The sequence below is a fragment of the Acinonyx jubatus genome, chromosome E3 (genome assembly GCF_027475565.1).
Source record: "Acinonyx jubatus isolate Ajub_Pintada_27869175 chromosome E3, VMU_Ajub_asm_v1.0, whole genome shotgun sequence".
Classification (NCBI taxonomy): Eukaryota; Metazoa; Chordata; class Mammalia; order Carnivora; family Felidae; genus Acinonyx; species Acinonyx jubatus.
In genome coordinates this window covers 37608583-37631525 of record NC_069398.1, presented here as the reverse complement: position 1 = coordinate 37631525, position 22943 = coordinate 37608583, and the positions used below count along the sequence as shown (strand labels likewise).

At 58.1% G+C, this 22943-nt stretch overlaps 2 protein-coding genes across 3 annotated transcripts in view; both read left to right on the top strand.

The window, feature by feature from the left end:
• Positions 1-3562: 3562 nt before the first annotated feature.
• PTX4 (pentraxin 4) lies at positions 3563-8162 on the top strand. Its single transcript, XM_027043646.2, has 3 exons — positions 3563-4319; positions 4883-5546; positions 6565-8162. The coding sequence occupies exons 1-3, from the start codon at positions 4068-4070 to the stop codon at positions 7203-7205; spliced, it is 1557 nt and encodes a 518-aa protein (XP_026899447.2). The 5' UTR covers positions 3563-4067; the 3' UTR covers positions 7206-8162.
• A 3421-nt stretch (positions 8163-11583) lies between these two features.
• The window catches only part of CLCN7 (chloride voltage-gated channel 7), a 25511-nt gene continuing 14151 nt past the window's right edge, over positions 11584-22943 (top strand). Inside the window, exons 1-2 of one of the 2 annotated variants that reach the window (XM_027043649.2) lie at positions 11584-11812; positions 19403-19474. In XM_027043649.2, the coding sequence (XP_026899450.1) occupies positions 11660-11812; positions 19403-19474 (225 nt within the window). In that variant the 5' untranslated portion in view covers positions 11584-11659. The remainder of the gene's footprint in view (positions 11813-19402; positions 19475-22943) is intronic. The other variant, XM_027043651.2, reaches the window with a different exon arrangement.

The following is a 22943-nucleotide window of genomic DNA, read 5'->3' as shown; positions in this document are numbered from 1 at the left end:
AAGGTTCGCCCTGGGTGCAGGCAGGAGAACGGCCGGTAGGGGGCAGCGGCGGTCGCAGGGTCGCAGGTGCGAGGCTCGTGCTGCGCAGGTATGGGCCTGGCGGTGAGGACGGCTGGCCTGGGATGCTTCTGCAGGAGCGGAGCCGGTGGAGTGGGTGTGGGCTGTGACAGGTGCGAGGAGTCCAGGACGATGTCTTCCTGGGACTCGGGGAATTCCTCCCAGTCCGCTTCTGGATGAGAGCCTCACTCTCGGGTTCCTACAGCAACTTCGTTCAACTTCCATCCCCGTGTTTTCCCCAAGCCTATGAGGCCCATAGGTGCGCAGAAGATAACTTAAGCCTATACGTATTTGAAACATGCCTTTGGGCCAGTTCACACTGGAGCGAGATGAAATTTATTTTAAATTTTTTAACATTTATCTTTGAGAGAGAGGGAGAAAGAGCGAGTGCGGGAAGGGCAGGGAGAGAGGGAGACACAGAATCTGAAGCAGGCTGCAGGCTCCGAGCCGTCAGCACAGAGCCAGATGCGGGGCTCAAAGCCACAAACCACCAGATCACGACCTGAGCCGAAGTCGGACGCTTCGCCGATGGAGCCACCCAGGCGCCCCGTGAGCGAGATGAACAATTTTAAATGAAACTAACTTGGGGGCGCCTGGGTGGCTCCATGGGTGAAGCGTCCGACCTCGGCTCAGATCATGATCTCACGGTTGGTGACATGGGGCTCTCTGCTGTCAGTGCTTGAGACCCTCGGTCTCCCTCTCTCTCTGCCCCTTCCCCACTCAAACTTACTCTCAAAAATAAATAAACACTGAAAATAATTTTTCCTCAGAAATGCTAAGGGGTGCTCGTGTACTTTTGGCAGCCAGCATTCAGTTCTCGGAGGAATGTCTCAGTCTTTCCCACGTGACCAGGTGTTTCCTCTGTGGACACTTTTAGCATCTTCTCCATCGTCCGTGGGGTCCTGACCCTGGAGGAGAGACCTGGCCCCCTCTGGCGTGTGGCCTTGGGGATGGTGGGTGCTTTTGGCTGTGACACCTTCCTGGATTATCTTCCCCACTTCCTTGAGTCTCACTCTCTACACTCGTGTTTTATCGGGTTGACCTCAAAGGCTGGTTTTTTCCCTTTTCTTCCCCATCTCTTCATCTTTTTGCCCTACTTTCTGGGCAATCACTCAAACCTTGTCTTTCAGCTTTGCGGATTCACTTATTTATTTGGAAAATCCTCGTTTTCATTTTCAAGAGCAACTTTTTTCCTCTTGATTATTCCTTTTCTCCTAAGATCCTTTTTTTTATTTTTTTTGGCCTTGCAGACACAAAGCTTTTCTTCCCTCTCCGGGGGTAGTGATTAAGATGTTTTTGAGCTTTTCCTTGGCTCTTGGCATTGTTCCGCCCGGGGAGATTTCTGTCAGCAGGTCCCAGTGTCCAGTGACCCTTAGCTGAGCCGTCACATGAAACATGAGACAGTGAAGGGCGGGAAGCTCTGTATGTGGACGAGGGGAATTTGTTTTGATAGATGGGGGAAGGGCGGTGCTTTTTGTTGGTAAATGCAAGTTCCCCCAGGCCGGAGGAAGCTCCCGCCCTTGAGTCGCTGGATTCTACTCCTGAGACCAATATTGCCCTGTGTGTTAATTAACTGACTAGAGTGAAATAAAACCAAAAAAATCTAAGAGAATTTTTTTAAAATAGCTCCCACCCTCCTCCTACCTACCTGGGGGCAGGTGCCTGGCTTTGGTTGCTGCTTTCTGGAAGCTAGCGGAACCTCAGAGTCCCACAAGCCAATATGTAGACATTTATTTCAATTACTCGCTTTCAGCTTTAGCCTTAAAATAAGTGAATTTTGTGTATAATTTCCACTACAATTATTTTTTTTTAACTGACGATGAAGGAGATTGAAAGTCACCTGACACAGTGCAACTGCACACACTCGCACACCTGCACGCACTTGCACGCCCGCACACGCTTGCACACTGCAGACTTGCACACCTACACGTGCTTACATGCCTGCACACAGCTGCATATCCAGTCTTTCCCCAGGCAATGCTGTCCCATCACAATAGGTTGTGAGCCCCATATGTAACGTTAAGTTTTCTGTTAGCTGTACTAAAACAGTAAAAAGGTCAGGTGAAGATCATTTTAATTTTAACATACGTGTTACATACACAATACGAATATATATATACGTACGTCTTAAAGTAGGCTCCACACTCAACACGGGGCTTGAACTCATCACCCTGAGATCAAGAGTCGCATGTTCTACTGACTGAGCCAGCCAAGTGCCCCAAGAACATATTTTGTTTAACCCAGTCGATCCAGAATATTACCATTTCAATGTCACATGTAACGTACGATGCTTAGTGAGATCTTTCACATTCTTTTTTCGTTTGAAGTCCTGTAATCCAGTGTGAGTTTCATTACACCTGTGGTGCAGCGCAATTCCGACCAGTCACATGGCAGGAAAGGGGGGGTGGTTGCTCCGGGGTCAGACGGCTCGGCTCCAGAGAGCCACCTGACCACATCCCGCGGCAGAGCTGACGTGCAGAGGAGTCGCCAGCTGCAGGAGGTCGAGCAGGCACTGGGGACCCGGCAGCTCTGTGTCCAGATTCACGCGAGTCTCTTCACTGAAGCCTGTGCCGTGTCCCAGCCTCCCCACCATCCCTGGACACCCCTAGCCTCTCAAACCTCTCTGTCACAAGCTGCATGGTGGTTCCCAAAAACTAGATCCAAGTTCATGAATGCAAGCTTATTCAGAGAAAGAGTCTTGGTGGATGTAATTAAGTTACAGACCTCAAGATCGTAATGGATTATGCAAGTGGGCCCGAATCCAGGGAGCAGTGTAACTTACAAGAGACAGAAGGACAGAGACACGGGGGAGAAGGCCGTGGGAAGACAGAGGAAGAGAGTGGGGTGACATGGCCACAAGGAGAGCCCGGGGCTGGACCAGGCAGGAGGGTCCTCCCCTGAAGCCTTGGGGAGGAAGGAGAAGGGCCCTGGGACGCTGGTCTCCAGAACTACAAGAGAATAAACTTCCATTGTTTTAAGCTCCCCTGTGGCGATCACTGGTTACACTAGCACAGCCATCGGCCTAAATAAATGGGGCAGGTGGGGACCTCATCCCAGGGCCAGCTGTAGGGACCGAGATGCAGGGAGGAAGCAGGATAAAAGCACAGCCAGTTCAACACGCGGCTGTGCTCAGACATGCATGGCTCCTCTGCCCCCCAGGTGCCCCTTCGATGGCAGCAAAATGACAAAGGTGAAGGAGCCCAGGGCCAGGGGAACACAAGGGACAGAGACAGCAGCAGGAGCAAGGATCCAACGTGGCCTGGGAGAGTGATAGGCGGAGGGTGGAGCAGAGGGAGCCCCAGAGGGCCGGAAGTGCGGCAGCGTCCTGGGCAGCAGCCTATGGCCAGCAACCAATGGAGGTCCAAGGTCAAGGTCCTCAATGCTCCAGGGGGAGGACCCTTCCTGCCTCGTCCGGCCCCTGGCTCTCCTGGTGGCCACGTCACCCCAGTCTCTGCCTCCGTCTTCCCATGGCCTCCCCCCCGTGTATTCACCTCTTCTGTCTCTTCTAAGGACACCCTAATTCAGCATGGGCTCATCGCCAGACCCTTAAAGACACCCGCAAGGGTCTTTTTTCAATACAGACTCCCATTCACAGGCACAAGGCAATTCACAGAGTTAGGACTCAGACCTACCATTTCGGGGACCACCATGCAGCCCACCACACAACCTACACCCCAAAATAAGTTAAGACGTCTCCCAACCCCGTCCTCTGCCTTATCCAGAGGAGAGAGATGGGCCTCATGGGACTAGCACGCTGGACCCCACCGCAGACCTGGCCCCGGGGGCTCCCTGGCCCTGGCTGGGCCCTGTCCTGTTTCCGCTTCTCTTTGGTGGGAACACGAGTCTGTGCGTCCCTGCTAAAGCCATCACCTCCGTCTGCCTCTGAGCCAGCCAGGCCAGGGCTCTCACCCAGAAGAATTATTTTCCGGAGAAACTGTTTGCCTCTGTTTTTAAGCTCGTGTCCTTGGGACACGTGACCATCTCCCCAGAGCTCGCCGGCTGGCGAACAGATGCTTTGCACGAAGGTGGTGGAGGGAGGAAGCTCGCTCCCGTGGCACTCGAGCAGGGCTGTGGGTGGCGAAGGAGCTCACAGCAGACGGCCTCGTCCTGTGCACGTCCTCGGGATGGGCGGCCCGCGGACGACCCTGTCTGTCTTCCTTATTTTTGTGCCTGTGTATCTGCATGGGGTTCTGTCGCAGGAAGCCGGCCCTGCAGTGCAAAGAAAACCATTTTTCGAGAGGCTCCGCAGACTAGAAGAGCAGGTAAGGGTGCCCAGTTACGCGGGGCAGTTGATGGTGTCACAGAAACAGAGTGGGAAGTTGTCGGCGCTCTGGGGACCCAAACGTGGAGTCCTCGGTTCTTCCGTTCAACCGATGCTATTGTCACCTGTGGTTGGAAAGCAGCACAGAAGGTTTCTTAGGCTCTGTTATGAAGATAAGCCAAGTGACCATGGGACTGGGTGGGCGTCGGGCTGGGAGGGGGCATGGGGAGCCCTGGGGGGTGCAGCTGGAGGGGCGCAGGGTCACGGGGGGGGCAGGACCCTGAGGGTCACAGGGCTGGGGGATGTGGGGCGGAGGGGGCATGGGAGCCCTCGCCCTCGCCCCACCTAGTGCAGTCCGGGGCCCTCGGGTTGGTCACCCACGTCTCTGAGCTCGGCCGCCCCGGGGCCGCGGTAATCGGCCCACCCCTCAGCAGCGACCTGGGGATCACATCAGTGCGGAGCACGGCCAGGGCTCGGTAGGCGCCCAGACGCGTGAGCGGGAAGTCATGTGCCGCGTCCTCCCCGGCCCTCGGCCCTTGTGATGGCTGTGTGTCCTCTCTCTAGTTTCGGAGGCTCCAAGAGGTGACCCTCACACACCTGCGGGGCCTTGCCAGCAACTACAACCTGTCCTACGACATTGACACTCGGTTCCAGAGCCTGGCCCTAGAGACCCAGGCCGTGGCCCTGGCCGTGAACCGGTCACAGGCCGCCGTGCAGGACGACCTGGGCCGCCTCAAGACCTGGGTGCAGAAGTCACAGCGCAGGAGCCGGAAGCTGGACTCCAGGCTGCTGGCCTTGGACTCCGCCCTGAGTGACAGGGACAGGCAGCTGGCCCAGGCGGGGAAGGAGCGGGAGGCACAGGGGGACGGCCTCAGCGGCCTGGGCCTGGCCCTGCGGGCCCTACAGGACACGGTGGCCGGCCTCACGCACCTGGTGCAGAGCCAGGGCGCCAGGCTGGCTGCTCTCGAGGGACGGCTGCAGGTGGCCGGTCCTGGCGCCGTGGCCCCGGGGCCGACTTCGACCCTGCCCCCGCCCCCGCCCCTGCCCCTGCCCCAGCTGGGGCTGCCAAACCCAGGCTCCCCGAAGCTGCAGAGGGGCGGGCAGGCGCTCAAAGCTCCGCCTGAGCCCGGGGACCCACCTCAGGACTTCGCCGGCCGTCTCCAGGGGACGCGGGAGCCACCAGGCCCAGGCAGCCGGCGGACCCGGCCGCCCGAGAGACCAGGAGAGGGTAAGTACCATGGCCCGCCCTTCCCCCGCTGGTGCCTCCTTGGGCCTCCGGTCCCCTCTGAACAGCCTTCTCCCCAGAGCTGTGCGGAGAGGACACTGGCCTCACAGTCGCACCTGCTGGCGGGAAGGAGGGGGCCGTGCAGGGGATGGTCTGTCTGCGGATCCCCCGCAGCCTGGGCGTTAGGGACAGATGGGCACACAGGACTGGGGTGCCGCCTGGGGTAAACGCCCCTTCATTCTTGAGGCCAGTGGGCCAGCGAGTTAGAGATGTAGGTCCGCAGCCTGCCAATTGGGACCTTGGAGCAGGTACAGCTGCCCCGGGCCCACCGCCCCCCCCCCCCCCCCCCCGCCATGGACCCTTGGTCAGGCAGACCTGAAGGGCAATGACCCCAAAGATGTTCAAGTCCTGATCCCTGGGCCCTGTGGATGCGTCACCTCACACAGCAAGGGGAACTTCCGTCTGCGATGACGCATCCGGAGATGGGAGGGGATCCGGGATTATCCCTTCTAGGGGAGGCAGGAAGGTCAGGATCGGAGAAGGAGGTGTGACCCCAGGGGCAAAGTTTAGACGGATGTACGGGAGGGGCCATGAGCCACGGAGTGGGGGCATCGCTAGACTGGAAGGGCAGCAAAGGAACCACGGCTGCCCACGCTGTGAGTTGAGTCCGGGAGAGAGACCCACGTCTGGCTTTTGACCTCCAACCTGCAGACCCGGAAGACACTGAATTTGTGTGGTTTTGAGCCTCTAAGTTGTGGGGCTCCCTTGCAGCAGCCCCGGGGGGCTCAGTTCTGCCCAGTTGTGTGACTGCCCCAGCTCCCGGTGTCCCCAGCTGCGAGACAGGCTGGTGGTTCGGCCGCAAGGACCAACAGGGCCGTGCACAGCCACCCTCGCAGTTACTGCTTGAGGCAGGTCGGCCACGGGGTCTGTGGCCTGTGCCCCACAGCAAGGGCAGTGCCCGCGGTCATGGGTGCTTCTGCAGCCCCCTGGTGCCCGGGCTGACTCTCCCGTCTGTCCCCAGCCTGCAACGTGGGCCCCGTGCTCGTCTTCCCCAACGCCTCCACCCAGAACGTCGCCTTCCTGAGTCCCGGCTTCCCCGCAGGCCTGCGGGCCCTGTCTGTCTGCAGCTGGGTCCGCGTGGCCTCGGGCCACCTGGGCACCCTGCTCTCCTACGCCACCGAGGAGAATGACAACAAGCTCGTGCTGCACGGCAGGGACTCCCTGGTCCCTGGCTCTGTCCACTTCGTGATCGGAGACCCGGCCTTCAGGGAGCTGCCCCTGCAGCCACTGCTGGACGGCCGGTGGCACCACGTGTGTGTCATCTGGACGTCCACGCTGGGCAGGTACCGGCTCCACGTAGACCGCAGGCTAGTGGCCACTGGCTCCCGCTTCAGGGAGGGCTACGAGATCCCTCCAGGGGGGTCCCTCGTGCTGGGCCAGGAGCAAGACAGCGTGGGGGGTGGGTTCGACAGCTCCGAGGCCTTCGTGGGGAGCGTGGCGGGCCTGGCCATATGGGACCGGGCGCTGGTCCCCGGGGAGGTGGCAAGCCTCGCCACTGGGAGGGGGCTCCCTCCGGGCGCTATCCTCACGCTGGACGACGCCCACCAGGTGGGCGGATTCGTGCAGAGGGTGAAGTGCAGCTGCCTGGCGCTCTGTCCCTGAGGCTTTGTTCTCGGGCTGGACGGGGACAGCCTGAGCAGCACCAGCCACCTGTCCCCCGGCCCCAGCACACCCCCGTAGAGGGCCCCCTCCCGGACTGCGGAGGGGACAGGGCAGCGTGGAGGGGGGGGGCGGGCCACTGGGCAGAGCGGGGCTGTGGGAGGATGGCAGGCAGGGACAGAATGGGCTGTGACACCATGCCAGCTGGGCCCCACCTGCCAGCAGGGAGCGCAGGACTCCAGTGGAGACTCTCTGGGCTGGGGCTGCCGATGGAGAACCCTGTTTTCCTGGAAACAGTGTGGGTGCATTTGAACTACCGTGGGCCTCTCTAAGGCGGCTTATGGAAGAGTCCTTCTGGGCTGTCCTTGCTCCCGTGTCCCTCGTGGAGAAGACCAGGGATCCATTTCCTGCCCCAGGGCTCCACTGCCCTATGCCGGGTGCCCTGGGGGTTCCCTTAAGGTGCTGTGGTGGCTGGAGAGGCTGCCAGAGCCGTCGGGACGGGGGACCCACAAAGGGAGCAGGCTATTCAGGAACGAACGGCAGCCTCGCCGGACCCTCACCGGAGCGCGTGTCACCAAGTTCACCCGTGTCACGGCCGCAGTTCAAAGACGATCAGCGAGTTTACCGAGCTGGGCAACCGTCACCGCGTTCCACTTTGGGGGGGTTTCCACGGCCCCTCACCCGCAAACCATGCCTGTCCGTGGTCGCTCCTGCCGCCCCAGCCCCCGCGACCACGGAGCGGCTCCCCGTCTCGGCCGACCTGCCTGGACGTCGGACATCTCTCGTGATGGAATCCCACTCCGTGTCTGCCCCTGCCGCTGAGCCCCCCGGCCTCGCCCACGAGGCAGCACGTCAGGCACCCGTCCTCTGCTGTGCCCGCCCCCACCAGCTGATGGGCACTGGGGTTGTGTCCAGGCTTCGGCTTCAGCGAATAAAGCTGCTCCGGGCATTGTCACGTGAGTCCCTGTGCAGACACGCGCTCCCGTTCCCTCGAGTGGGCACCCGGGAGGAGGTTTTCGGGGCCACATGGTGGGGCGGGGTTTACTGTGTTGACATCGTAGGGTGATGGACATTAACCCCTCCGGGAGTGGAGATGCCCAAACCGAGGAGGAGCCAAACCCAGGCTCACAGAATCAGGAAGGAGTCAGTGTAGACAGAACAGGGCAGTCGCCCCCCCCCCCCACCCTGCCCCACGTGGGAGAGGTGTGGAATCACGGAGTTTGGAAACGGGCTGGGTTCTCGGCACTCCCCCCGTTGAGTTTTATTTATTTTTTAAAGATTTTATTTAAAAAATTTTTTCTTTTACGTTTATTTATTAGTGAGAGACAGAGCATGAGTGGGGGAGGGGCAGAGAGAGAGGGAGACACAGAATCTGAAGCAGGTTCCAGGCTCTGAGCTGTCAGCCCAGAGCCCGACACGGGGCTCGAACTCACGGAGCGTGACATCATAACCTGAGCCGAAGTCGGACGCTCAACTGACTGAGCCACCCAGGCGCCCCTAAAGATTTTATTTTTAAGTAATGTCCACACCCAACGTGGGGCTCAAACTCACAACCCTGAGGTCAAGAGTTGCACACTCTACCGACTGAGCCACCCAGGCATCCTGAGAACTGCCCCACTTTAAAAGTGAGAAGGGGCTCCTGGTGGCTCAGCGGTTAAGCATCCAGCTTCGGCTCAGGTTGTGATCCGTTCGTGAGTTCGAGCCCGGCATCGGGCTCTGAGCGGGAGCCTGCTTCGGATTGTGTCTCCCTCTCTCTCTCTGCCCCTCCCCCACTCTCACTCTGTCTCTGTCTCTCTTTCTCAAAAATGAACAAACATTAATGATATTTAAATAAAAATGAGAAAGCAAACTGGAGAGGCCCCCAAGCCCGCACCAGCCCAGCCTCAAGGGACCCTGGTTTCAGCCCTGCAGCTGCCCCGTGGGACAGGTGACTCCCTCGCTCTCTGCAGAGCTGTGGCCCCAGCAATCTGGGGCCTTCCGCTCAGACTCAGCCAGGCACCTCCCCCTACACCACCTGTCCATGAGTCAAGGTCTGAGGAGGGGTTCTGGAACTGAACCCCCCCCCCCACCGGGTGGCCACGTGACTGCCCCCTGAATCACTGGGCTCTGCTTCCTCTGGAACTTCCCCAGGGTACCACACCTTCAGGGAGAGCTGTGCCTTCTCTTCCTTCCCAGGCGCCTCGGGCTCTTTCTGGAGCTCTCCCTCTGTCCCACTGTGCTGTTAAGGAAGGAGAGAGAACATCCTTCTTTAGGGAAGACTGGTAATCTGAGCAGTATTTCTTCAGAGACAGCTGGGCCCCCTGCATAAAAAGACCACTCAGGGTGTTACTTCTGAGTGTCCCCCCCCTTGGGTGCTTATAACACCCCGGGGTCCAGGAAGCTCACAGCAGCACCCCTACGAGTCCATAAACCCTAAACCACAGGGATTTGGCAGACAACATCGCCGTGGGCTCTCACATCCACATTCAGGAAACTTCGTGGGAGAGGGGATCCCAAGAGGGTACAGTGGCCTGGGGAAGGACTTGCAGTCAGGGCTGACCCAGCGGCAGGGGCAGGAGGGGGTTCTGGTAAGTGAGTATTTGAGACAAGGGAAGCCATCCAGGGTTTGGAGCAAGGCAGTCTGAATGGGGCCATCCCCATGGGGCCAGTGACAAAGTCCCCTGTGCATTTTAAAGCATGATCTGTCGAATCCCAGCTATGACCTGAGTCTGCTGTGTTTCTGGGTAAAGAGGACAAGACGACCCAGGTGTCCTCCTTATGTTGCGGGGGCCAGGGCCTGATAGGAAGCTGGGGCTGGTTTCTCTCTTCCCCACCTGGCCATCTATCCTCTGCAAGGGCCACTGGTCCCGCAGAAGCACAAGTCCAGGCCCTTCGTCTGACAGTGTTGGCCTTTAGGACCAGCCTGACCCTGCTTGGCGACAGGGATGCCCCCCCACCTCCAGCAGGATCCCTTCATCCCCCATCGGTTCTCACCTCCCTATCACTCAGCTCAGCACTTCTGCTGGCCTGGACCCCATCATCCACTCCACTCGGTCAAATGCACCCAGCCCAACCCTGCCTGCTCCTCTGGGCCAGTGTGTGCCAGCCTCCGTGCGCTGGGCCACAAACTGGAGGCCACCATGCCGCTCTTATCCACCACCAGAAAGGGCAAAGCCCTAAGACGCTAATGACAAAACACCTCTTTCGAAAGAATGTTATTCTTAGAATTTCCAGAAGAGCATTGCACAGTAACTGTGGGGAAAATTTAAAACCCAGTTGGGGATTTACTTCCTGTTAGTTTGGTTTTAGTTTTGATTTTGAGTTATTTGGGGGAGGGGCTCTGTTACCTTCCCAGCCTCAGAGCCTCTAACACACTTTTTAAAGTTGTTTGTTTGTTTTTTTAATGTGTATTTATTTTTGAGAGAGAGAGAGCGAGAGCAGGGAAGGGGCAGAGAGAGAGGGAGACCCAGAATCCTAAGCAGGCTCCAGGCTCTGAGCACGGAACCGATGTGGGGCTCGAACTCACGAACCATGAGATCATAACCTGAACCGACTTCAGTCGCTTAACTGACTGAGCCACCCAGGCGCCCCTCTAACACACTTGTTACATCTTTTTCTTTTGAAAAGTTTCAAACCTAAAATACAAAAGTTGTAAGAGGAATACATTGCACCATCATAAGTGCTTGGCCTAGACTGACCGAGTCAACATTCTGTCACATTTTGTCCTCCCTGTCGGTGGCCACCTGTCATTATGACGACCAGGCCATCCACCTGTATAGGCGGTGTGTCTTGAGAACAAGGACCTTGTTCTCCAAGGTGACTCCAAGACAATGCTCAGCCTTGAGCGCTGAACCAGACTATCCTACCACCCAGCGCAGGGGCCATCGGGAGCCTCAGTCTGCCCGGTGGCGTCAATCCCGTGTCACACAGGGCGGTCCCAGCCCTTTGTGGAACAGAGCTGCCCAGCAGTTTAGCAGATGTCCCCCTGTCTGCGAGTGCGTGATTCCCCACCGTGGTTCTGCAGCAATGCCACAGGGGCCACGTGTCTCACGGGCGCCGGCGACCGCTCACTCCCCGGCAACCCGGCGGCCACGTGTCCACCCGTCCTTCCGCGCTACTGGTCGGCGGCCACCTGCCCTCCTCCCCTTTCCTCTGGTCTCGTCCGCGCGGACGCCGGCCCTCCCCTCCATTCCTGCCGTGACCCGTTCTCGGAAGCCGGACTCCGGTCGGTCACCCAAGCGCCCGAGCGGGCGGCGCCCCTCTCGTCGACCCCAGCTGCCGCGGAGCCCCCACCACCCAGGACGGCGCCGGGCGCGGGACTACAACTCCCAGAAGGCACCGCGCGCGCGCGCGCCCCTGCGCGGCCGCCGTCGCGCATCACGTGGGGCTGGCCTCGCCGGTCACGTGGCCGCGGCGCGGGTCACGAGAACAAACACTCGGCCGCCGCGCTTCCCGGGCCGGTTCGGCCGCTGCTGGCCATGGCCAACGTGTCCAAGAAGGTGTCGTGGTCCGGCCGCGACCTGGACGACGACGAGGCGGCGCCCCTGCTGCGGAGGACGGCGCGGCCCGGGGCGCCAGCCGGCGAGGGCACGCCGCTGCTGAACGGGGCCGGGCCCGCGGCCGCCCGTCAGGTGAGTCTCTTCCGCCGGGAGAGCCCCGGGCCCGCTCCTCAGGTCCCCCGCCGCCGGGAGCCGGGAGCCGGGCGGGTGCGCCCCGGGCGGCCTTGGGCTACGCCTTCCCGGCCGCTCCGTCTCGCGGGTCAGCGGCTCTGGCGGGCGAGGGGTCGCCGGGTCGGCGGTGGCCCCGTGCCCGGCGGGTGCTGGCTGGCGCATCGGTGCTCTGACCATCCCCCTGCCGAAGAGGAGGCAGCTGAGGCTCGACTAGTTCCGGAACGTGCCCCGGGGCCGCTTTGGCAGATGGCAGCGCTGGCTGGAACCTGGGCCCTGGGTTCTGGAGTCTTGGGAGGGAAGGCCTGGGCCGGGTGACTAGTGGGGTTCGAGGGGCCGGCCCGGCTCCACGAGCTTCCGCTTGCACAGTGTTTTCTGGCGGTGGGGAGCTCTGCCGGCCCCCCTTTTCTGCAGGCACCAGTACGGGGCGATCTTAGGAAGGACGAGTATTTCCACCCAGGTGCCCTTAGCAATTAATTGAAACTGGGGCGTCCACACAGACGCTGGGAGCGAGTCAGGGTGGTTGCGGGGTGGTCAGCACATCGGCGATGCGGTGGAGGTGTTTAATGAATTGCGTGTGGTGTTGATTTTGAGTTCTTGGACTCTTTTTATCCATTGCTTGCTCTTACTGTTTTTGCGTTTATTTTTCAGTTTTTCTTCTCCTGGTCTAGATCTGTCCTTTAAACGTTTGGACAGTGTTTAAAGATGAGAGAGGACCCAAGCCTCAGGCTGTTTCTCTAGGGCTTATCTTTGTACGCCCCCCCGCCCCAGAGGCATCGGACAGCCAAAGCCCACGTTGGCTCTTTGAGTGAAATCTTAACGTTGAAATGCTTTCTGTGTCTATATGAGAAGTGATCTGAAGTGGCTCATTTGGGGGGGGGAACGCATAAGGGTGCTTTGTCATTTTCTTCTTGGAACGTTATTTTTTCCTCTTCTAAAAGAAGGTAACCCGAGGCCTACAAAATGGAAGCATAAAACTGGCTTTAATTAAAGAAATTGTAAACTTTGGGGTGGAATTTGGGTTTATCTCGAGAGTGAACGTGCTGGGGTTTCCCACTTCTCTCTCTTTTCTTTAGCGTTTCTATTTATGAGTGAGAGACAGAGAGAGACAGAGCACGAGTGGGGGAGGGGCAGAGAGAGAGGGAGACACAGAATCCAAAGCAGGCTCCAGGCTCCGAGCTGTCAGCCCAGAGCCCGACGTGGGGCTAGAACCCAGGAAATGTGAGATCATGACCTGAGCCCAAGTCAAATGCTTAACTCACTGAGCCACCCAGGCGCCCTGGGGTTCCTCGTTTCTCTTTGCAAATAGACACAGGAGTTGGCTCTTACGGTTTTTGTTTTGTTTCATTTTCTTTTTTTAAGAGCTCTTTGAAATCTTTCCTTAAAAAAAAAAATTTATTCCCTTAAAAAATGCAAAGCTCTTTGTTCATCTGTGTTAGGTAGTAACAGACTAGCCTTTCTTAAACAATTAAGAAAAAAGTTTCTCCTGCACGTACTCAGTGCCCGGCTGTGTGCAGTGTGCCTGGGACACCGAAGCGCACGAAGCAGCTTCCTTCCGACCGGCTGCAGGCTCACGGAGACACAGGCCTCCTGCTCCGGGAAGACCGTGAGGGGCCCCAGAGACAGAAGAGGTCACAGTTGGTTCCATTCTTTTTTTAAATTTTTTTTTTGACGTTTATTTATTTTTGATACAGGGAGAGACAGAGCATGAACAGGGGAGGGTCAGAGAGAGGGAGGCACAGAATCTGAAACAGGCTCCAGGCTCTGAGCTGTCAGCACAGAGCCTGACGCGGGGCTCAAACTCACGGACTGCGAGATCATGACCTGAGCCGAAGTCGGCCGCTCAACCGACTGGGCCACCCAGGCGCCCCTGGTTCCATTCTTGAAGAGTGTGAGACCCTCAGGCAGGCCAATGGCTGGGAAAGGATGAAGGGTGTGTTTGGGATCCTGTGCGTGTTTGGAAAGTAGGTGGGAGTGGGGAGAGAGGCGGGTGGGACCTGCAGGGGACAGCTGCTGGCTTTGAATTTGGCTGTATCTTGCGGAGAGCGCTGCAGGAAGCTGGCCGTTCCAGCCTGAAAGGATCGTAGCCCGCTGTGTGTGGACTGGCACGCGGGAGACTGTAGGCATTTGAGCTGGAAGTGTCGCTCCGCACCCCGGGAGGCGAGCCCCGCAGCCTCCTCTGCCTCAGCGTCCCCGCCCACAGAAAGGTCCGTGTGCGTGCTGCGCTCAGCGCTGTGCCCGTCCCAGCCAGCCAGCGGTAGCCACTGTTCATAGTCTTCGCGTTGGGAACGGCAGCACGAACGTGACTGTCCTTGGGTTGTCGTTCATGGGGTGACTCCGCTGGAGGCTGACGGGATTCCTCGATGCTGGCCTTTTGGTGGGAGGGTCTGCTCTGGGCCCGCAGGCCGAGCTCATCGTTAGGCTCGGGGGCGCCCTGGTGCTGCTCTCAGTCCCAGGTCCATTTGGACTAAAATGACATCCCAGGCCAGCAACCCCCCTGCAGGAATGTTCTAGTGAATCAGACGCGGGAGCTTGTCTTGGCCACCTACTGGCCCTCTGGGGTTTGTTGCATTGTGTCCAGAGTCGCGTGGTGGTGGTGGTGGTGCCACCGCGGCGTGGGCGTAGCCTGCTCCGCTCCTGAAGAAGCTGTTCTGGGCAGTGCCTGCCGGGTGACCTCCCTGCCAGGCTGCTGAGTGCCCCGTGGGGAGCAAGCACGGTGGGCAGGGTGGACTGGCGACCCTCCTGAGCTCAGCTGCCTGCCTGGAAGGAAGCAGGCTGCTCTGAGCCACCTGTGGGATGCTGTCCCCTTGGGCAGGCCCCTGGGCCCGTGGGGCCGGAGTGTGGGGTGATGGTGACTTATCAGCGAGTCACTGCCGTTGTGCTGCTGGGACAAGAAGAGGGTGTGGTCAGCCAGTCATGGTTACGTATGTGGGTAGCAGGGAGCGGAGCATTTGGAGAACTTCTGGGGGAAATCTGAGGCAGAAGCAGATGCTTCAGCGGTGGGGGGTGGGGTGTCTGCAGGGTTTGTAAATGCAGGACGTTTCCAGGGATCTCAGCTTTGGGAGGATCTGCCTGGGACACCTTAGGGTCAGGAGACGGGTAGCACTGTCAGGTTAGTGTTTAGAATCGATTCCAGGGATCTTCTCTGGAAGCTGGCTTATCTCCGGGTCTTCCCTGGTGACCTTGGAGCCGCAGACCACAGTCGGGGAGCGCCAAGGGCCAGGGCGGGGTGTTCGGGGAATCTGCCCGGGAGGCTCATCCGTCGTCCTCCCCAGCCCCTTGAGTGCTGGACATAAGCGAGCCCCCCGTCTTTCTCCTCGGTGGTTTCTAGCACCTCGTCATTCTATCCTGGAAGTTCCTCTGCCTTGGCGTCTGTGTCCTGTCCTCCCTTTCTGTCTGCCCAGCCCCACCTTGGAGGGTCCAGGCTGGTTGCCCCACTGCCCTCCGTGAGGGCTCTCCAGATGGGTGTCCCTCCTGTCTTTAGTACCACTCAGGCAGGGTCAGCGTGGGTGGGACAGACCCCTGTCGTCAGCAAGGAGGCAGGCTGGAGAGCTGAGGGCCAAGACCAGGCCCAGGCCTAGACAGAACGTCCAGGGAAGCCTCCCGGGCAGAGGCCATGGTGGCGTTCCCGTCCCAGACGATTCCGCCCACCGTCCCCTGCCCCCTCTGCACGGCTCACTCCTTCTCGATGGGGCTCAGCCTGCCCGCCTCCTCGCCCACCTGACCCAGCGTGCCAGGTTCTCACAGGCTCCCTCGGGTTTGCACTCGGTTTACAGGCGCCTGTCTGCTTGCCTGTGTGCCCCTGGCCGCTGCGGCCCTGTCCTCAGTGTGGAGCATGGACCTTGGCGGCCGTCAGAATGCGGCACGGTCGAATAGAACAAGAGACAGCTTGTAAGTTTTGATTTGTTTTTTAATTAAAAAAATTTTTTTTAATGTTTGCATATTTTTGAGAGAGACGGAGACAGAGCATGAGTGGGGGAGGGGCAGAGAGAGAGGGAGACACAGAATCCGAAGCAGCTGCAGGCTCCGAGCTGTCAGTACAGAGCCTGATGCAGGGCTTGAACTCACAGACTGCAAGGTCATGAACTGAGCCAAAGTCGGACACTTAACTGACTGAGCCACCCAGGCGCCCCAATAAGTTGCTTCTAAACTTTTGCTTTATGTTTGAGTAAAAACGTATGACGGAACTTGGCACCTTAACCAGTCTTTAGGGTACGGTTCAGTGGTGTCAGATGCATTGATGTTGTGCAATTGTCCCCACTGCCCGTCAGGGAACTCGCCTGCCTTGCACAACTGAAACACTGGCGTCCCAGCCCCTCCCCAGCCTGGCGCCCACTTTTCTACTTCCCGTCTTTGTAGACCCGACTAGGAACCGCGCTGTGGTGTACGTGCAGTCACAGCGTCTGTCTTGCCGTGGCCAGCTGCCGTCTCTCAGCATAACATCCCTAAGGTTCCTCCGCGTCGTAGCAGATTGCAGAATCTACTTCCTTTTCGAGGCCAGACTGTCTTCTTTTGCACATGTGGACCCCAGTGGATTTATCCGTTCATCTGTTAAGAGACACTTGGGTTCCCCCCCAGCCCCCTGCCCCGTGGCCTGATCATGCTTCCGTGAGTGGGGTGTGCACGGATCTCTTCAGGTGCCTGCTTCCAGCTCTACAGTGCACCCCCAAGGTGGGGTTGCTGGGTCACGTGGTCATCTTGTGCTGAATTGTCCGAGGAGCCACCAGGCTGTGTGCCGCGGCCGCTGCACCATCACGCCCCCGACCCCGGCACACAGGGCTCGGGCTCCTGGGCACCCCTGCCACATTCACGACTCCGGGCTTTGGTGGTGGCCGTTCTGACAGGTGTGAGGTGGCATCTGGTGGCTTGGATGTGCATGGCTCTGGAGACGTCAAGCACATTGTCCTGTGCTCACTGGCCATATGCATCTCGCCTGCGGAGACGTGTACTCGGGGCCTCTGCCCACTTTTGTGATTGGCTTCTTTTTGTGGTTGACTTGTGGGAGTTCTTCAGGGTTAAGGTGCTTGGCTCCTTTCAGAAGCGCGATTCATAGCACGTTCTCCCTCTCTGCAGGCTGCCTTCCCCTCCGTTGTGTCTTCTGATGCACAGGGGTTTTTTGGCAGGTCCCATTTGCACGTGCTTTTGTTTTTAATTTTAAGAATAGCTGTGGATTTACAGGAAGTTGACAAGGCCATACGGAGCAGGCCCGAGCGCCTTGCCCCCATTTCCTTCACTGCGTCAGTCCCCGTAGTGACAGCACAGCGCTGAAACCGGGACACTGATGTTGGCACGCGGACGGTTCTCCGCCCTACGTCACGCAGGTGCCTCCGTGTGAGCGCTACCGCAGTCACCGTGCAGACCGTGTGGGTCGGCACGAGGCTCCCTCGTCCTGCCTCTTGTGGTCACCCCTCCCGCACCCCGATCCGTTCTCGTCCCCCAGGCCCGACGTTTCCAGAGAGTCAGGTCCGTGCAGCTGCACAGTGTGTAATCTCTGGGATCTTCACGCCCTAGAGATTCCGTCCCGGCTGTTGTGCGTATCAGTAATTTGAGGAGCTCGTATGTCACCTCCCCCGTGTTTAAGAGAGAGAAACAGACACGACGTGAGATGAATCACTGAACTTCAAGTAAATGGTTTTTCTCACCATGAAAGATGTTTCCCGGAAGATGCCTTGAAGCCCAGAAAAGACGTGGAGAAGCTGGGGGGGGGGGCTGGGGGGGGGGTGCTTCACCTCCACTGCCATCACGCGGTCCGGGTCCAGCGTGCTCTGCTGGGGTGCGGTCCACCCTCCACACCTGGCAGCCTCTGTGTCACCTGAGCACGGGGGACCGTGCCCACTGGACCCTTCTTGCCGCACCTCTCCGGAGGTGATGCGAGTGCGGCGGCCTGGCCCCTGCAAACCGTTTAGACGTCAGAGGAAGCACTTTGCGGGTCCCGACTTAGGGCACCCTTTTTGCGGAGGAGTGATTGCCTGGTGTACTCGAGCTCCTTTCGTGATCACCGGAGAATAAGTGGCTCCGTCTGCCGGGTCGAAGCACAGACCACCGTCTCCAGATGCCCCTCACTTCAGCGCTCAGTTCTGCCCAGGCGTTGTTCAGCTGGGTTGTCCGCGCTTGCGCCCCGTCCGCCGGCCGGTCAGCGTGTGTGGATGTGCGCCCAAGGAAGTGCACTCGGTGTTGGCCACGCTCAGGCTTGCGGCCGGGGGCGGTGGCCCAGGACCCCTCCGGGTCCACACGTCTTGTCCGCAGAGCGGAGGCTGTTCCAGGTCCAGGCGGCCTCCTGGCTGCGGTTCCCTCGAGAACTGGGACCTCTCGCCGGCCCAGCGCAGTCGTCAGCGGGGCTGGCCCTCCTGCCCAGGGCGTGAAGCCGGGGAGCCCCATCCTGCCTTTCTGCTCAGATTCAGCAGTTTGGGGCCGTTCCCGATCGTTTTTAAGAGAGAACCAGATGTTTCTGTCGGTAACCCCGCTCTACCAGAACTCGCTGCACGTGTGTGGACAGACGTGCCCAGCTGCACACGGGGCACGGGTCCTCACGGGAACACGCAGCACTGTGGGGTAAGCGTGGGCCCCATGGATGCCTGAGCCCGCAGACAGGACGAAGTGCGAGGTCGACAGCAGTGACCGGTAATGAAATAGGACAGTCGTGACGACGTCCCGTCCCAGAAGGTACGCGAATGCGGTCTCCGTCTCCAGGCGTCATACTGTTGTCGTGCACGCACCCTCGCTCCTTTGAGGACACCAGGTGGCAGGATGCCCACGTAACGAGGTGGAGGGAGGCGGCTGGCGCCTTGTGATGTGGCGCCAGGTGGCTGCTGACCTTGTGACCGCCCATCAGGAGGAGGGTCATCTGCCTGCTGACCACGCGGCGGGAACCGTGGCCAGGGGGCTGGCGTCTGATTCGTTCTCGTGCTGCATCCTGTCCGCTGCGTCTGGGCCGACCCCCAGTGCAAGGCGCCCAGCTGCATGTGCCCTCCTCAGAGAAACCACGAGTCACGTTTCGGTGCCAGTATGTTCCACGCAGTACTTGGGACATACTTAACGCTGCAACATGATGTTTCTCTGAAGTGCGAACGTTGGCCAGTCCCCCGACGTGGCCGGGCGGTGGGTGTAGGAAGAACCATGCGCCCGGGTGTCTGTCCTCTGTGGCTGACCCGCCCCCGGGCCCAGGAGCCCGGCCCTGCTTCAGAGGCACCCTGGGGGTGCGGGCGCCCTGACCACATGTCTGGAGGGGCTGCATGGAGACCTGTGACAGGTCCCCACCTGCCGGAGCCTCCCGGTCTCCCAATGACGAGACACAGGAGGATGGGTGGGGTGGGGGGAGCCTGGAGGACGCTCGCGTGGGCGTCCTGCAGCCCTTGGTCCCCGGGGCTGGCAGCTGTCTGCAGTCTCAGTAGAGCAGAGGAGGGCCCGGCCTCTGGGGCCAGGAAGGCCTGGGCTTCCCATTCAGGGGCTCAACTCGTCCCGGGCCCCCCGCCGGCCGTGCGGTAGGGTGGGGGGCCCCAGATGTGTCAGCGCTGCCTGTGGCTGAGCGCCCTGTGATTTCTCTCACGCTTCCAGTCACCACGCTCAGCGTTTTTCCGGATCGGACAGATGAGCAACGTGGATCTGGATGACGAGCTGCTCGACCCCGTGAGTGCTAGACTCATCCCCTACCCTTCGCCTCTCACCACCCACCCCTTCCTCCTGTGGGGGTGCCGCCCAGCAGGGGGCGGACGGGGAGCGCCGAACACGAAGGTGGTGGACGGCGGGCAGGGCCGGGCAGAGCAGGGGGGCAGCCGTGGGTCGTGCAGAGCTCAGGGACAAAATGACCAGCTGTCTCGCGGGGACCCCAGAGCCTGGGCGACCGAAGGTCTGCTTGCCCTGAGGCTGAGCCACGTGAGCAGAGATGGGGCAGCGCGAGCCGGGAGGGAACACTGAGCGAGAGTGTCATGTGGGAGCACGAGACAGCTGGGGAAAGGCCAGGGGAACAGGCACCACCCGGGGGAGAGGGGCCTCCAGTCGGCCGGAGGGGGACTCTGGGGACAAGGACCTCAGGGGTGAGGGACCTTTGGACAGCGTGATGCCCTCTTGCCCTGCCCCGTGCCGAGCTGTCCGGAAGCTGCCGGGGAGTGCTTCCTGAGCCCGCCCGGCTCCCCCGACTTGCATTTGATTTCCTCCTCGGTGCCCCGTGGTTCGGACCTGCATTTCTGTGATGGCTGGTGGCAGCCCTCCGTATGTCTTCTTTGCAAAAATGTCTGTTCCCATTCTGTGCCGTTTTTATCAGGTTATTTGCGTTTTCATTATTGGGTTGTAAGAATTCTTTAACTTTTTTAAAGATTTTATTTACTTATTTTTAAGTTTATATTCAAATTAGTCAGCATGTAGTGCAACAATGATTTCAGGAGTAGATTCCTTAGTGCCCCTTCCCCATTTAGCCCATCCCCCCTCCCACACCCCCTCCAGCAACCCTCCGTTTGTTCCCCATATTGATGAATCTCTTCTCTTTTGTCCCCCTCCCTGTTTTGATATTATTTTTGTTGCCTTTCCCTTAGCTTCATCTGTTTTGTCTCTTAAATTTTTTTTTGAATGTTTATTTTTGAGAGAGACAGACAGAGCATGAGTGGGGGAGGGGCAGAGAGAGAGGGAGACACAGAATCGGAAGCAGGCTCCAGGCTCCGAGCTGTCAGCACAGGTCCCGACTCAGGGCTTGAACCCACGAGCCGTGAGATCATGACCTTAGCCGAAGTCGGACGCTCAACCGACTGAGCCACCCAAGCGCCCCTCATCTGTTGTGTCTCTTAAAGTCTTCATAGGAGTGAAGTCCTATGATATCTTTCTCTGACTGACTAATTTCACTTAGCATAATAGCTTCCAGTTCCATCCACGTAGTTGCAAATGGCCAGATTTCATTCTTTTTGATTGCTGAGTAATACTCCATCGTGTATATATTCCACATCTTCTTTTCCATTCATCTATCGATGGACATTTGGGCTCTTTCCATACTTTGGCTCTTGTCGATAGTGCTGCTATAAACATGGGGGTGCATGTGTCCCTTTGAAACAGCACACCTTGGGGCACCTGGGTGGCTCAGTCAGTTAAGCATCCGACTTCGGCTCAGGTCATGATCTCGTGGTCCGTGAGTTCGAGCCCCGCGTCAGGCTCTGTGCTGACAGCTCAGAGCCTGGAGCCTGTTTCGGATTCTGTGTCTCCCTCTCTCTCTGGCCCTCCCCCGTTCATGCTCTGTCTCTCTCTGTCTCAAAAATAAAATAAAAGTTAAGAAAAAATTAAAAAAAGAAAAAAAAAAGAAACAGCACACCTGTATCCCTTGGATAAATGCCTAGCAGGGCAATTGCTGGGTCGTAGGGTAGTTCTGTTTTTAATTTTTTGAGGAATCTCCATGCTGTTTTCCAGAGTGGCTGCACCAGCTTGCATTCCCAAGGATTCTTTAATTTTGATGAACTCCAGTTACCTATTTCATTCTGTTGTTACTGTACCTTTGCTGTCTTATGTAAGAAGCCACTGCCTAGTCCAAGGTCATGAAGATTTTCTCCTGTGTTTTCTTCTGAGACTTCTTTGGTTTTAAAGATTTTGTTTGTTTTGGGGGAGAGAGAGAGAATGCCCATATGCACAGGCATACGAGTGGAGGAGGGGCAGAGAGAGAGAGAATCTCAAGCAGGCTCTGTGCTGCCTGCACGGAGCCTGACTTGGGGCGTGATCCCACAACCCTGGGATCATGACCTGACCTGAGATCTATGCTCAACCGACTGAGCCACCCAGACGCCTCGAGAGTTCTATGATTTTGGGTCTTGAATCTGTTTGTCACTGATTTTGTCTGATGGAAGGTGAGGGTAGAGCTTCACTCTCTTGGATGTGGATGACCAGTTCCCTAGCACCGTTCTCAGAAAAACCCTTCTTCTTTCCACACTGAGTTGTGTTGGCACCGTGTTCAAAAGTCAGCCATCCACGTGAGGCTCTGGGTCCCCCTTGTCTCCACCGATCCCTGTGTCTGTCCTGGAGCCAGGGCCACACTGTCCGGGGGACTGGAGCTTTCATGTGAGTCTTGAAACTAGGAAGTGAGTGTCCTCCAACTTTGTTCTCCTTTTTCAAGCTCGTATTGGCCGCTGGAGACGCCTTGTGTTTCTGTGTGGTTTTTAAGCATGTTGGTTTCTTTGGGGACGCCAGCTGGGGCGGCCCAGGACTCGTCGCTTCTTCTTAGTGCTCAGTCCTCTGACCTGTGAGCACAGTGTGTCTGTCCACATATTCACATCTCTAGGTTCTCTCAGCGGTGCGTTGTGGTTTTCAGCACACACGTCTTACGCTTCCCTTGGTAAATGTATTTTAGGAGTAAGTATCATTTCATATATTGTACTTTTGGTGCTAACGTAAGTAGGGTTCTCTTAATTTCATTTTTGGTTGTTCATTGCAGGCATTTAGAGATGTGTTGGATATTTGCGTGCTGATCGCATATCCTTCAATCTTACTGAATGTGTTATAGTTTTAATAATTTTTTAGTATGTTCTTTGAGGTTTTGTGTATACAAGATCATGTCACCTGCAAATAGAGAGTTTTGTTTCTTCCTTTCCACTCTGGATGCCTTTTCTCTCTTGTTGCCTGACGGGCCTGGCGGAGCCTCCAGGACGAGGTCCAGTGGAAGTGACCATCCTCGTCTTGTTCCTGGTCTTCCGGGAGGAGCTTCAGTCCTTCGCCATCGAGGGTGATGACTGACGCCTCGACCAGGTTGACGTGGTTCTTTTCTTTGTGACATATTTTTGTCACGAAGGAGTGTCAAATTTTTATCAGGCACTTTTTCTGAACTTACTGAGATGACTGTGTGGATTTTTTCCTTTATTCTGTTGAAACGGTATTGAACTGTTTTTACTCAACCACACTTCAGACACCAGGTGTGGGTTTTCCTCGCCAGGCAGTTCTCTGCAGACGTCGACCGGGTGTCCTGCAACTTAACTCAATTCTGACGCTCTTATCCGGCATCATGCAGACGCCCGGGGCTGAGGGCCCAGTCCCACGAGACCACCCCCTCTTCCGATGCCAGTCACAAATCCAGGCTGTCACCTGTGCCTCTGATCCATCAACTCTAACTCCGGTCAGGGTTCTCACCCCC